This window comes from Merops nubicus, unplaced genomic scaffold, assembly GCF_000691845.1.
Source record: "Merops nubicus isolate BGI_N331 unplaced genomic scaffold, ASM69184v1 scaffold18704, whole genome shotgun sequence".
Taxonomy (NCBI): Eukaryota; Metazoa; Chordata; class Aves; order Coraciiformes; family Meropidae; genus Merops; species Merops nubicus.
Genome location: NW_008602568.1, coordinates 9,126 through 22,614, shown reverse-complemented (window position 1 = coordinate 22,614; position 13,489 = coordinate 9,126). Strand labels below are relative to the sequence as shown.

Sequence of the window (13,489 nt, the reverse complement as noted above, 5' to 3'; positions counted from 1 at the left end):
CAGCAGTCACTTCACAGCACAAAGGAGAGGCTCAGAGCAACCCTTGCTGCTGCAGGTAGTGGGTGAGGTGGAGTGACCTGAGCCACCACTGAGCTGGGTCTGGAGGGGAAAACACCTTTACCTGCTGCTTCTCCTGAAGCAGGAGAGGTCCCTGCAAGTTACAGCACCAGGAGCAGTGGAGCCCAGCAGCTCCCTGAGCACCATGGTGGTGGCTGTGTCCCTCCCCAGGACAGCAGTGAGGGTCAGAGAGCTGTTTCCAGGGCCTTGGTGCCTCACCAAGAGGGCAGTGTGGCCAGTTTTGGTCCACAGTAGATGAGGAGTCACTGGGGCACAGGGCACTGCTGGTTTAGGGGTTGTGTGGACCTCCATGGGTGCCTCACCTCCTGCCCTCTGGAAAAGTAGTAGGGTCAAATGAGAGGCCTCAGCTGGTGTCTTGTAGTCCTGTCTGGATAAGCCATCAGAGAATCACTGTGGTTGGAAAGGACCTCCAGGATCATCATGTCCAGCCTTCCTCCCAGCACCTCCCCAACCACTAGATCACAGCCTCCAGGGCTGCCTCTACTCGTTTTTGGAACCCCTCCAGGGTGATGACTCCACCACCTCCCTGGGCAGCCCCTTCCAGGGCCTGACCACTCTCTCAGGGAAGAAATTCTTCCTAATTTCCAATGGAAACCTCCCCTCGTGCAACTTGAGGCCATTTCCTCTTGTCCTATCATCAGTAATTTAGGAGAGACCAACACCAGCCTCACTCCAACCTCCTTTTAGGTAGCTAGAGAGCAATAAGGTCACCTCTCAGTCTCCTCCAGACTGAACACCCCCAGTTCCCTCAGCCAGGCTCCCTAAGACATGTTTTCCATCCCTCTCACCAGCCTTGTTGCCCTTCTCTAGAACCCCTCCGTGTCTTTCTTACCCTGTGGTGCCCCAAACTGGACCCAGGACTCAAGGTGTGGCCTCAGCAGTGCCACATCCAGCACTGGTGGGTGCCAAGTGCCCTCTGCTAAAGGTGAGGGGCTGTCCCTTGGGGAGCTGGTGGGTGCTGCACAGCGAGGAGGGTGCAGCCACCTCACACCCCCTGTAGTGCCAACCATCCCGGGGAGCTTGTGGGGCTGGGGGGTTGAGCTGTCACCCCCCCAAAGACCTAAACTGCTGAGAGAGACGTGGCTCTTCCTCAGAAACAGGTCCCTGATCTGCTGGGGTTGCTGCTCTGCTGCTTTTGGAGGGGATGGGAGCAGCAGGGCTCCACTTTTCCCACCCCTTAGGGTTGCAAAGGGCGTTTTGTAAGAGCCACCTCAATTCCTGAGGTGAGCTCAGAGTCCTGGTGCCTGGGGCTGCCCAGTTTGTGCTCCCTGCCCCAAGGCTGGGAAGCTGCAGCCTGAGAGGTGCTGGAGGCACTGGCCCCCAGCCAGCAAAGCACTTAGAGCACAGTTCCCTGCTCCCCTCAGCTCTCAGGGGGGGCTCTGGGGGGTGGTTTTGTGCTGGGAGAGCGGTGTTGGGTTGCAGTCAGCAAGTGCTGAGCAGGGTTGGTGTGGAGGGGTGATGGGGAGGTGGTGAACCCCAGCAGGAGGGGGTTGGCTGCAGTCCTTCCTCAGGCTCCTGCAGCTCCCAGGGGCTGCTGGTGGCCTGAGCATCCATTTGGGGTGAGTGCCACTGGGGGATGAGGAGGGAGGTGGTGCTGCTTTACTCCCCATGCTGGGGCATAATAAATCTCTCTTATTTTTCACCCACAGTCACATCTTTCTTGCCTCTTTCTCCCTTGGCAGCTTTTCCCTGGGGGTCTGAGCACCTTCTGCAGTGATGGGAGAAGCCTGGGGGTGACCCGTGGGATCCACAAGGTGAAATTTGGGGTTGCTCAGTCTGAAGAAGATAAGGCCTTAGGGAGACTTTACTATAACCTTTCAGGACTTAAAAAGGGCCCAGAAGGAAGAGTTCTGAGCAGGGCCTTTTGTGGTGGAACAAGGTGGGGGTGGTTTTAAACTAAAAGAAGGAGATTTAGACTAGATGAGAGGAAGACATCTTCTCTGACACTGAGGGTGGTGAGCCCCTGGCTCAGGTTGCCCAGAGAGGTGGTCGCTGCCCCATCCCTGGAACCATCCCAGGGGAGGTTGGATGGGGCTCTGAGCACCCTGCTCTAGCTGGGGATGTCCCTGCTCCCTGCAGGGGGTTGGAGGAGATGACCTTTAAAGGTCCTTCCCAATGCAAAACATTCCATGACTGTGAAATGACATCTAACCACAACCCCACCACCCTCAGCACCAAGAAGCTCCTCGGGTGAGGGGGGGGGTGGACTCTGTCACAGCTTTGGGCCTTGGGTCTGGGCCTGGCCCTCAACTTGCCTCCAGCACTTAAAAACCCCCAAAGTGGTCACATTTCTGGGCCAAGAGCCTCCTCTCCAGCAGGGGGGAGTTGCATCAGAAAGAGAAGTGCTGACCCCAGAGCCAACCCCCGCAGCATTTGAAAAGAAAACAACCCAATTACCCTCTGCTTACATGAAAACCAGACCCACCCTGAAAGTCCTTTACAGCTGAAACTTCATCCAAGCCTCATTTACCTGCTGATGGACACAGGGATGCAACCTGGAGAGGACACCCTGGAAGGGGCTCTGAGGGTTGCAAAATCTCCACCTCCAGAGGAGATTTAGAAAGATGTAAAACTGATTAAGGGGAAAAAAAAAGCTGATAAAAAGAGAGTTCCATCCAGGTTACCTTCCAGGATGGATTTACCAGACACCCATCCCCTCAACAAGCATTGGGGTGTCTCCCTGGGGACAAAGCTACAGCCACACAGGTCACCCCCAGCCTAGCTCGACCTCAGCTGGCTGACGTGGACTGATCCTGCCCCCAGGCAGCAGAAAAGCCTCCAAGCTCCTCACTCTGGCAAAGAAAGAGTTAACAAAATGAAGTCTTCCTGCTGTTTAGACTCATGGACTGGTTTGGGTCCTGGTTTTGGTTGGAAGGGACCTTTCAAGGCCATCTAATTCCACCCAGGTAGGTCCTGGGTCAGACCTGGGACCACACCTGCAGAGCTGGGTCCCCCCCAGGCGCCCTCCTGGAGCTGACCTGTTGGAAGGGACCTTTCAAGGCCATCTGATTCCACCCGGGCACGTCCTGGGTCAGACCTGGGACCAGACCTGCAGAGCTGGGTCCCCCCCCAGGAGCCCTCCTGGAGCTGACCCGTGCAAGAGCAGCCAGAGGAACCCTGGTGAGAACCAGAGCTGGGCTGTAGCCACATCTGCACCCCTCCTTGCCCCGTGCAGGGGCAGGAGGAGCTGGGCTGGGCTGGGGGCAGCAGCAGGGGCAGGGATGCAGCCAGGTTTTGGTGGTGTGGGGCTCGCTCTGCTTCCTGCCCGGCGTGGTTTCCTTCCAGGCTGCAGGGCAGGGTGGTGGCGTGGGCAGCAGTGGGGCTGGGGAGGCTGCTCTGCAGCAGGGAGCTCTGCAGAAACCAAACCCCAACCCCAGGCTGCTCCTGGCACACGCAGGCACCTCGGGGGGGGATGTGGGAGCCCCTTTGGGTGCCTTCCTACAGTGCTCGTTGCCTGGTGAGCTGCTGTGGAAACCCAGCTGCTGGTTCTCACCCACCTGAGCTGGTCAAGAGTCCTTCAGAGGCAGGATTAACCTTCAGCCCTGCTGTGGGTGGCCTGGAGGCACAGGCCTGGACTCTGACAGGGGTTTTGGGGAGGGCTGCAGGACCCTGCTGTGTCACTAAGGCTGGGAGCACCCGGGCAGGGCACCAGCTGGAAGTTTCAGCTTCCAGCCAGCTCCTTTCCAAAGGGTGGGTGATGCCTTCAGAAGTCACACCCTTATTTTAGGGAGCTGGCCTGTCCCCTTTGTGCAGCCCCAAGGAGCCAGGTCTGGCTGTGCTTTGGTAGTGGTGGGTGTGGCTGTGTCCTGTGTCAGGCTGCTGGCACCTCCAGGCTCAACCCTCTCCTTCCAAGAGAGGGTCCCACCTTCCTGCTGGAGGCTTCACGAGTCTCCCCAGAGGCCAGCCCCTCACCGTGGTGTCTGTTTGCAGCCAGCATCCTCTCTCAGGCTGCCGTTGAGGGCTGCTGGGGGTGATGGGCAGGTCACGTTTCTGCCTGGGTTTGAGCTGCAGGAAATGGAGAGGTGCAGCAGGAGGGGTTTGCTTGGGCTGAACCACACGCCAGCTCTGCAGTGATCCCCGTCCTGCATTGCTCAGCAGCAGCATCTGCTTTGGAAACGTGACTCAGAATTGTTGTTATTTGATTCCCTCCAAGCTTTTAAGAAACTATTTTTCCAGGAAACAACAATTCTTGGGTTTGGGTTTTTTTTTTCCTTCTTGTTGTTGTTTTCTCTGTTTGATGGTGCTGAGAATCCTTTCCCAGAATCTCCTCCAGGGAGGGAGGCTGTGAGAAGCTCCCTTACCAGTGTCTCCTCAGCTCTTTCTCTTCACTTGGTGACCAGCTCTCTGTGCTCACAGCTGCCCTTTGGGCAGGAGCACAGCTCCAAGGTGGCTGGTTGGAAGTATCTGCTCCTCTTCTCCACGAGCCCTAGCTGAAGCTGCACCAGCAGATTCACCACCTGGACTGGCCCCCCAGGGACAGCTGCTGAGGCAGGACACCAGCCCTGCAGCCTGAGGAATGTCCTCAGAATTGGACAATGCTGTCCCCGTGGCCCAGCAGCCTGCTGGGATGATGGTGCTGCCTGCCCTGCCCTCATCTCATGGGCACCATCCAAGGTTTTCATCTGCCCAGGGTTTGGCTGCTCACCGTTCATCTTGCCCTCTTCAGCTGCTCCCAGAGGAAGCACGTTGATGTTATGGGTGCACAGGGGGGTGATAACAAGCACAGCTCCCTGGAGTCACACTGGCCATGGACCACACAGCCCCTGGCCATGGTCACACCCTGGCCAACTGAATTCCCAGCTTCATGACTCAAGACCCTGCTGTCTCCCATCTGGCAACACATGCAACTTTCTGAGCTTTTCTCTGCAGTTCTGGGCTTGCCCCCTGGCAATAATCCCTCTGCTGCTGCCACAGGTTCAAAAAGACACCAGTTTTTAAAACCTGAAGTCCAGGGGACTTGTCTTATGTTTACCACCCAAAGCTGTGAGAGGTGAGAGCCCTGAGCTGTGGTCCCACCTCCCTTGGCCCTGGTTCTGACCAGCACTGTGCCTGTGTTCAGGCTGTTGATACCAGCCCTCCCTGGTGGTGTCTGTCAGTCAGCTGATCCCTGGAGATCTGGCTGCTCTCAGGCTTCTTCAAATGTTTTCCCTCTGGGAGGTGTTTGGCAGTGAGGGGGGGAGGATGGTTCTGCCTGAAGGAGCACAGGAGGGTTGCTGTAGTCGAATCTGCTCCAGGGCTGTGGCAGATCCACCACAACTGGATCTCCAGGGGCTGGACTTGGTTCATCCTTGCACTGGGCTTTCTTCTGTGGCCTTCTGAACACCACTCAGAGGGGACAAACGTTTCATCCCACTCTGGGTGGGGAAGGGCAGAGTTTTTGTGGTGAAGAGAGCACATGTATGGAGGCAGAGACTGCCCTGGGCATCCTGGTAGTGCCCAGAGGAGCTGGGAGGATGCTGATGGGGCAGGGAGGTGTCAGGAAAACACAGACAAAATTTGGGGTGAAAGTGGGGAGGGAGGAGGCAGGGACACCATTGAGTTGTTGAAACCAAGACTCAGCTCAAATTCAAGGTAGACAGAGAAACTTAGAAAGGAGTGGATCTTAAATCCCTGGTGTTTGCAGGTCGTGGTAGCTGCACACAGGATTTCCTCCAGAGGTTGTGCCCTCAGAGGTCTCACTGCTGCAGAAAAGCTGTCTTTAAAAAAAGAACAAGCTGCTGTCTTGAAAGAGAGGAGAAAAAAAAAACCCCAAAGTGCCATTTGCAGCTGTATGTTGGGCAGAGGAAGAGGAAGGTGTGAAGTGTGAAGCTGAAGGGTGAAGGAGCTGATGGTAGCAACCCCCCCTCTGCTCGTGGGGCCAGGGGGCTGCTGCTGGGAGACATCCAGCCACTCCTGGAGGGGATAGAGGTGGCTGGAGAGGCTTCCTAGGGAGCCAGGAGGCAAGGAGTGTGCTTGCAGGCTTGTGAGGGTGTGCAACCACGTGGACCTGTCGAGAGAGGTGTGCAAGATGAGTGATAAGATCTCTGTGCTGCTGTGAGAGGTTGAGGAGCGAGCTGGGGCTCTTGCAAGGGCTTGTCAGAAGTGTGGGCAGGTTCTGTGGGAGGACCTGGGCACCTGGGGGTGCTGGGCTAGAGCTCTGGGTGCTGCTTCAGCCCATGCTGAAGCCCATGGTGGTGGCAGGGGAGGACTGGCAGGCTGCTGTGGTGGTCACTTGTTGCCTCAGTGCAGTGAGTCCCTTTACAAGGCACCATCCCCAGGAGCTGCCTGCTGTCCATCCAGGAGCTCCGTGCCTGGGTCCACCACCATGCCATGGGTGGTGACTTAGCTCTCCAGATGACTGAAACCACTTTATCCATGCCCTTCCTTCTCCACCTGTCCTGGTTCTGTGTAAAAAGGGGTTCAGGGCAGGACCCACAGGGAACAGAACTATGTCCTCACCTCTCCCCCCCCCGAGAGAGAGAGAGAGAGAGAGAGAGACTTTGAAAAAAAATGAAGTATATTGTTGAACAAGGAACAGAAAATGAAAAAGGGAGGTAAGGAAAATAATATATACAAAGATTAGGTGAAAAAATACAAAAAATAAAATATACAAAACCCTCAGAAATGGTTCCAAGGTCCCACGGAGTGAAAGGACAACCTCCCTCTCCAAGCTGCAGGGCAGGAGTGAAATTAGATCCGAGCTGCAGGGCAGGAGTGAAATGAGAACCCACTCCCTGCCTCTTATCAGAGTGTGTGTGGGAAGGGGAGGGAATACAATGGTTTCACCCCCACCCAGGCTCCTCCCAGCTGCTGGAAGGTCACGACCCCATTCCAAGCCTCAGACCACACCACCACCTTCATGGGAGTGTCAGGCTGCTGGCTGAACTCCCCGTTTGCTTCCCCTCCCTCTCAGTGGACATCCGTGAGATCAAGGAGATCCGTCCTGGCCGGAACTCCCGGGACTTTGAGAGGTACCAGGAGGACCCTTGCTTCAGACCAGACCCCTCCCACTGCTTCGTCCTCCTCTACGGCACAGAGTTCCGCCTGAAGACCCTCAGCCTGCAAGGTAAAGCACTGCTGCTCCCAGGGCTGGGCCAGGGCAGCCATCTCCTCACCCCAGCACCCACAGCTCCAGCTCACCCTGCCCTGAGGGAGCTCAGGGAACAGAACCCCGGGCAGATGTTCTCATCACCACACCCAGGAGGTGTCTTTGGAAGGAGGGTGACGCTGGTTCCCTGAAGGGAGGAGGTTCAACCCTTGGTTAAGTCAGTCAGTTCACCCAGTACATCCAAAAGCTGAGTGAGCTGAAGGCCCTGTGTGCTTGAAATGAAGTGTTTGGGGTCACCTTGGCCCGCTGGTGTTGGTCACCAGCCCCTGAAGGGGCAGAACCCAGCTCTGCTTTGCAATTCTGAGCAAGGAAACATGGGCAGTGCCCCACAGTGACCCCTGGAGCCTCAGTCAGACCCACCCAAGACCTCCCAGGTGTGGTCTTACCTGTCCTCAGCTCCTCACCTGCTGCCTCCAGCTGCACTCGGAGCACCCAGCTCCATGTTTAGCTTTAGGCAGAGGGGAGGTTCCTGCTGGTGAGGCTCCTCGTGTTGAGGGAGAGGACAGGCTGTGCTTCAGCTGAGGGACAGGACTTTTTCCTGGCAGTTCATAGTCTTGTGTCCTGTGTAGACCCACAGGGATGAGCACGGCTGCCTCCTCAGGGACCTCAGCACATCTGCCTTCTGCCTGGGGCTGGGGGACGTGGGGCAGAAGCAGCACCTCAGGAAGGATGGAGCACGACAGGGAGCTGGCCCATGTTCCCAGGCAGGTGCTGGCTTGTCACCCAGGCCAGCCAAAGCCTTGCTGCCTGGGGACAAAGAGAATGTCCCATCTCCTGGGAATGGGAGGGAGGAGAGAGCTTGGCTTGCAGGACAAGGTGTCCAGCCAGCCATGGACACCCCACGGGAGGGGAGCAGGAGCTCAGCAGGGAGAGGGGCTGACCACAGCATCTGCTTGGGAGGGAGCTGTTACCAGAAAGAGGCTGAAGGATGAGGGGACCCAGGATGGTGGGGACAATCCCAAGAGGTGGGGGCTGGTGATCAGCTCCTCTGGCCCTTCCTCCTATTTCTCCTGTGCTCTTTCCACAGCCACTTCTGAGGACGAGGTCAATATGTGGATCAAGGGGCTGAACTGGCTGGTGGCAGACACTCTAAGGGCTGCCACCCCCCTGCAGATTGAAAGGTGAGGAACTTGTCCTTGTCCTGCACTTCTTTCTTTTTTTTTTCCTTTTCCCCTTTTCTGTCCTATTTTTTGGCAGAAGAAGGTGAGCCCAGTGCCCACGTGTACCTCCCCCTGGGAGCCACACTGACCTGGCACTCCTGCCTCTGCACTCCAGAGCCTTCATCAAGTACAGTCTGCAGCAATTCAGCACAGAGGCATGGAGGAGAGAAAAAAAAACCCTTTGATAAAAAGAAAACCTCTGAGTTTTTTCATTCCTGTATCATAGAATCATAGAATCCTTTAGGTTGGAAGGGACCTCCAAGATCATCAAGTCCAACCATTGAGCCACTAGGGCTCTAAAGTCCTCTGCCAAAACAGATCAGAATCTGTCAGGGTTGGAAGGGACCACAAGGATCCCCCAGTTCCAACCCCTCTGCCATGAGCAGGGACACCTCCCACTAGATCAGGCGGCCCAGAGCCTCCTCCAGCCTGGCCTTAAAGGCCCCCAGGGATGGGGCCTCAACCCCCTCCCTGGGCAACCCATGCCAGGGTCTCACCACTCTCCTGGGGAAGAACTTCTTCCTCACATCCAGCCTGAATCTGCCCACTGCCAGCTTTGCCCCATTCCCCCTAGTCCTGTCACTACCTGATATCCTAAAAAGTCCCTCCCCAGCTTTCCTGTACCCCCCTAAGATACTGGAAGGCCACTTTCAGGCAGAGGCAGTTTTAAAGGGTTACCCCTGTGAAAATAGGGTCGGAAGGGGAGCAGAGCTGGGTGGGAAGGAGCAGGGCTGTGGGGATGGGCAGCGTGGCACTGGGCATCCCCCAGGCTGGTGCTGGAGGAGCTGGGGCTGAGCTGTCCCTGTCTGTGCCCCCATGCAGGTGGCTCCGCAAGCAGTTCTACTCGCTGGACCGCAACCGGGAGGACAGGTAAGAGGAGAAAGCCCCTGGGTTCAAAACAAAACCCTTGGAGAAACCCCTCACACTCCACGGGAGGGTGTGAGCTGGGGTGGAGGGCTCACCTGGGACTGGAAGCCTTTGCTTTGGAGTTTTTATTCTTTAGTTTTTTAACTGTGGTTTCCAAGGAACCTTAATCCAAATGCCAATGCTTTTCTGAGTGATTTTCACTGAATTAAAAAAGCATTGAAGATTTTTCTGGCTTCCCTGATCTGTTTCCCAACTGTTTAGACCTAGTAACACCATAGCTGTGCAACACCTTCACCCCCAGTTGGCATCACCCAAGGCAGCAGACACCACAGAGCCAACAAGTGGCTGTGGCCACACCATCAGACCTGAACAGAGTTGCACTTGTTGCTCTCCACCTTGTCTGGTTTATTCTCCTCCTCTGTGGTCTGTGAGACCATGGATCACCCCACTGCTTGGGTTCTAGGCTGATGGGCTGCAGCAGGGCCACTGCTTGTGGGGTTTGTGGCTGAGTGCTTAGTAATGTCCTAGCAGGTGAGATGTCACCCTTAGAACCCATCAGGAGAAGATCAGGGAAGGGAACTGGGTCATGAGCTGGCACAAGGAGGTAAGGGGAGGGATATTTCCCTGTTGAGGAGGCCAGTTCCACCACACTCTGCTTTCTGCCACTGCTGCTGTCACCTTCTTTCCCTGGCCACACACCAGCTGCCAGCCTCCTCTTCCCAAGATGCTGCTATTTGCCTCCTGCCATCCCTGGGACAAGCTTTTAACTGGGCCTGTTCACCTTTCAGCTTTGATCTCCACGTTCCTGTGCTCCCGTGGGGTAGGGAGGTTCCCCCTGCCCTGCTCTGGGGCTGGAGACCTCACTCACACCTCAGCTCCTGCACCAGGCTGTGGTGGAGCACACAAACCCCTCTGTGCCCAGATGGCCAGGCAGGGCTCACAGCAGAGCACTGAGCAGCTCTCTGGGCTCCAGAGCATCTTCTGGGTGGTCCCTGCCACAGCCATTCACCTCCCACTGCTCCTCATCTCCGTGCTTCACACTCAGCCCCAGAGTCCTCTTAGTCCCTGCAGCAAGAAACTTTCTTCTCCTGCCAAGAAATTCCCCCCACAAACCTGGCTGGGGTGTTATACCCTGTGTTTTGAGTGGTGACTGGGGGTGGTATTTCCCAGTTCAGCAGTGGAGAGCACTGAGGGGAGTGCAGGGGGGGCTGTGTGAGGGGTTGGAGCAGGGCTGCAGGAGGGATGGAGAAATTTGGTCCTTTGTGTCACCTGGTTCTCCAGTAAAACCCACGACGTAGCATCTTGACAGGGCAAAAGAGATGGAATGTATGGATTCATCTGCCCCAGGCGTGTTCAGCAGAGCTCAGAGCCAGCCTGTTGCATTGCTCCTCTTGTTTTTATCATCATCTCTCTATTAATTTTCAGAATTAAGCTGGAGAAATGCAACATATTCCTTCCCTGTCAATCGAGGCAATGGGATTCAATGCCAACTGCCTCACTCAGAGCTGCTGCTCCAGCCCAGGCAGTGAAAGGAGGAAATGGAAACAGAGGGGGGGAGGTGGAAAGATTTTGGGTGTCCTCAATTTACAGGCACCCACGTGTTTTCTGCACAGAGGCAGCAGTTCTGGGGCATACACACCTCTTGGAGGAGATCTTTGCCCTTACAAGGTCCTTCAGCAATACCTTTGGTGTCGCTGGGCTCTCTGCTTTTGCAAAAGGAGCTGGAAAAGGGAACAGGGAGTTGTGTTGTTTGGGGTTTTTTATTAGAAAAACACTTCTTTTGCAAACTATCCTTGCTCCTTTCCAGAGGGGGCAGGTTTTTGGCAGCTGAAAAAGTCATCCTTGGTGTTTGTGTACCCCACACCCCAGCCTCCAGCTCCCAGCCAGGTGCCTGTTTGTACCTTCCAGCACGCCAGCAGATGTTGGCTCTTCTCACTGAGCCTTTGGGTATTTGTTTTTCCGAGGGATTTTAGGTGGAAAGAGGAGGTTAACAGGATGCTGGGGTTTTTTTCCTCACTGCTGTGGAGGGGAGTGTTTCAGCCAGGAGCAGGGTTGCAGTGCTGGGGAATGTTTTCCTCCCCTGGATCTGGCCTTTGGCCTGTTTGTCATCAGAGCGTAAAAAACTTCCGTAGAAGAAACGAGTTTATTTATTTGGTTTTTACTTTCTCCTCTCAAAATAGTACCCAGCTGTTTATCCAAAGGTCTCCAACACTTTATTAATAACACACAGTAAAGAAATCCTTCCATACCTTGTCCTGCCCAAGCAGGGAGGGAGGTGCTGGTCTCAGCTCCAGCAGGTCTCCAGCCTGATGCCCACTGCCCGTCCTGCTGCTCAGCCCCTCCTGCTCTTTTGCCAGAGCTTTTTTTCAATCTCAGCCTCTCTGGATGGCTGGGGGGACTCAGAGTGTCCCATGAGAGCTGCTGCATGCTGGGTCCTTGACACATGAGGGCCACCATGAGCCACCATTGTCCTCCTGGCTCTGTCCCCACCAGCATCACCCCATTTCCCAGTCACCCAGGGCCCCGCAGCTGGGACCCCCTGCCCTGGGAGGGTTGCACAGCACCCTGCACATAGCCATGGAAGGTGGGTGGGCTGGAGAACAGAAAGGGGGGCAGGTTCCCCTCCCCAAGCCCCTCTGGGGCACCTTTTCCTGCCAGGTGGGGTGGAGGGGCAGCTACCAAAGCTGCTGCTCATGCTGTGTCCCTGGCTCTCCAGCTGGTACAGCTGGGGGGGAGGGGGGAGCTGCTGCCCTTCTCCAGCTTTTTGGGCTTTTTCCCATCCTGCCCTGACGGCTGGGTGCACAGCACAGGAGCTGGGCCAGGTCTGGCCACACGAGTGTCCCATTCCCCCCAGCCCTGAGCCCAGGAACAAGGGCTCTCTGTGTCCCCTGGCTGGCTCTGCAGTGCCTGACACGAGCCAGCTTCTCCCCCTCCCTGCAGCTCCTCCCATCCCTCCTCCAGCTCACACCGTTGCCAGGGGGGAGAGCAAAAGGGACCCAGCTCAAGCTGCCCCTGGGGGTCACTGGGGTGCCAGGGTGACCCCTGCATGGGACATCTCCCTGCTCCTCTGTCTTGGCACCCCCAAGCCGTGAGCTCTGTGGGAGGGGGCAGCATCCTGTGGGGTCCTGAGCTCCCACTCACTCAGTGGGGGGCTAAAGCAGCATCTGGGATTGCTGGGGCGGGTGCAGAGAACAGGCTTTGATGGCAGGAGCTGCCAGGAAATGATTGCACACAGGCCTCTCAGCCTCTCAAGTCCTGCAGATGGGAGCCAGGCACCTTTTTCCTCCCTGCGGGGCTGTTGCCCCCTTGGGGGGGGCAATGCCAGGGGGGGCAGGGGCAGCCCCAGGGCTCCTTGCTGCCCATCTCTGCCTGCTCAGGGTCAGTGCCAGAGCCCTCCCTGGGCCAGGAATGGCCACGTCTGATGGGAAGGAGCCTGAGGGAGGACAGCCAGGGGCTGGGGGGCACTGCCCGGGAGGGCAGCAGGGCACAGCGTGCCAGCACTGTGGCTACCCACAGAAAATGGCCTTTTTCCTCCCTCCAGGATAAAATTAGCTGGGTGCAAACCACTTGCCAAGCCTGCCCTCCTCCAGCTCCTCCTGTGGGCCAGGGAGGGGGTTTTGGAAGGGATTTGGTCACGCAGCATCCACGCTGGGGCACAGATCTGTGGAAACTGGTTCTCCCTGGCCGTGCCCGGGTGCCGTGGGCGAGGTGTGCCTGTTGCAGCACGGGCTGCAGTGGGCTGAGGGTGCTGGGCCTCACCCTGTGGCACTGGGAGCTCGCAGGAGCCGTGCCTGCCCTTCCCACTGGGCCACGAGCAGTTCTCTGCCCCCACGTGCAGCTCACTGAGGTGGAAACTCTTCTCTCCCACCCTCGGTCCCAACCCCGGCGTCCTCCCGGGGTCACGCGTCCGTCCTGGCGTGCCAGAGCTGATGCCCCTTTGGGCACCTGCTGTCCCCTCCTCCCCAGCCCTCCTGAACGTGTCTCCCCTTTTTTCCCCTGCCGAGCCAGGATCTCTGCCAAGGATCTGAAGAACATGTTGTCCCAGGTCAACTACCGGGTGCCCAACATGAGGTTCCTCAACCCCGGCGTCCTCCCGGGGTCACGCGTCCGTCCTGGCGTGCCAGAGCTGATGCCCCTTTGGGCACCTGCTGTCCCCTCCTCCCCAGCCCTCCTGAACGTGTCTCCCCTTTTTTCCCCTGCCGAGCCAGGATCTCTGCCAAGGATCTGAAGAACATGTTGTCCCAGGTCAACTACCGGGTGCCCAACATGAGGTTCCTGCGGGAGAGACTCACGGTGA

General features: G+C 57.0%; 1 protein-coding gene across 1 annotated transcript in view; it reads left to right on the top strand.

The window, feature by feature from the left end:
* Window positions 1-6,970: 6,970 nt before the first annotated feature.
* LOC103771126 (1-phosphatidylinositol 4,5-bisphosphate phosphodiesterase gamma-1-like) overlaps window positions 6,971-13,489 on the top strand; it is a gene marked incomplete at its 5' end in the record, with an annotated part of 15,527 nt that continues 9,008 nt past the window's right edge. The window contains 4 exons of the mRNA XM_008938415.1: window positions 6,971-7,123; window positions 8,193-8,286; window positions 9,148-9,195; window positions 13,401-13,485. Coding sequence (XP_008936663.1) covers window positions 6,971-7,123; window positions 8,193-8,286; window positions 9,148-9,195; window positions 13,401-13,485 — 380 coding nt within the window. The remainder of the gene's footprint in view (window positions 7,124-8,192; window positions 8,287-9,147; window positions 9,196-13,400; window positions 13,486-13,489) is intronic.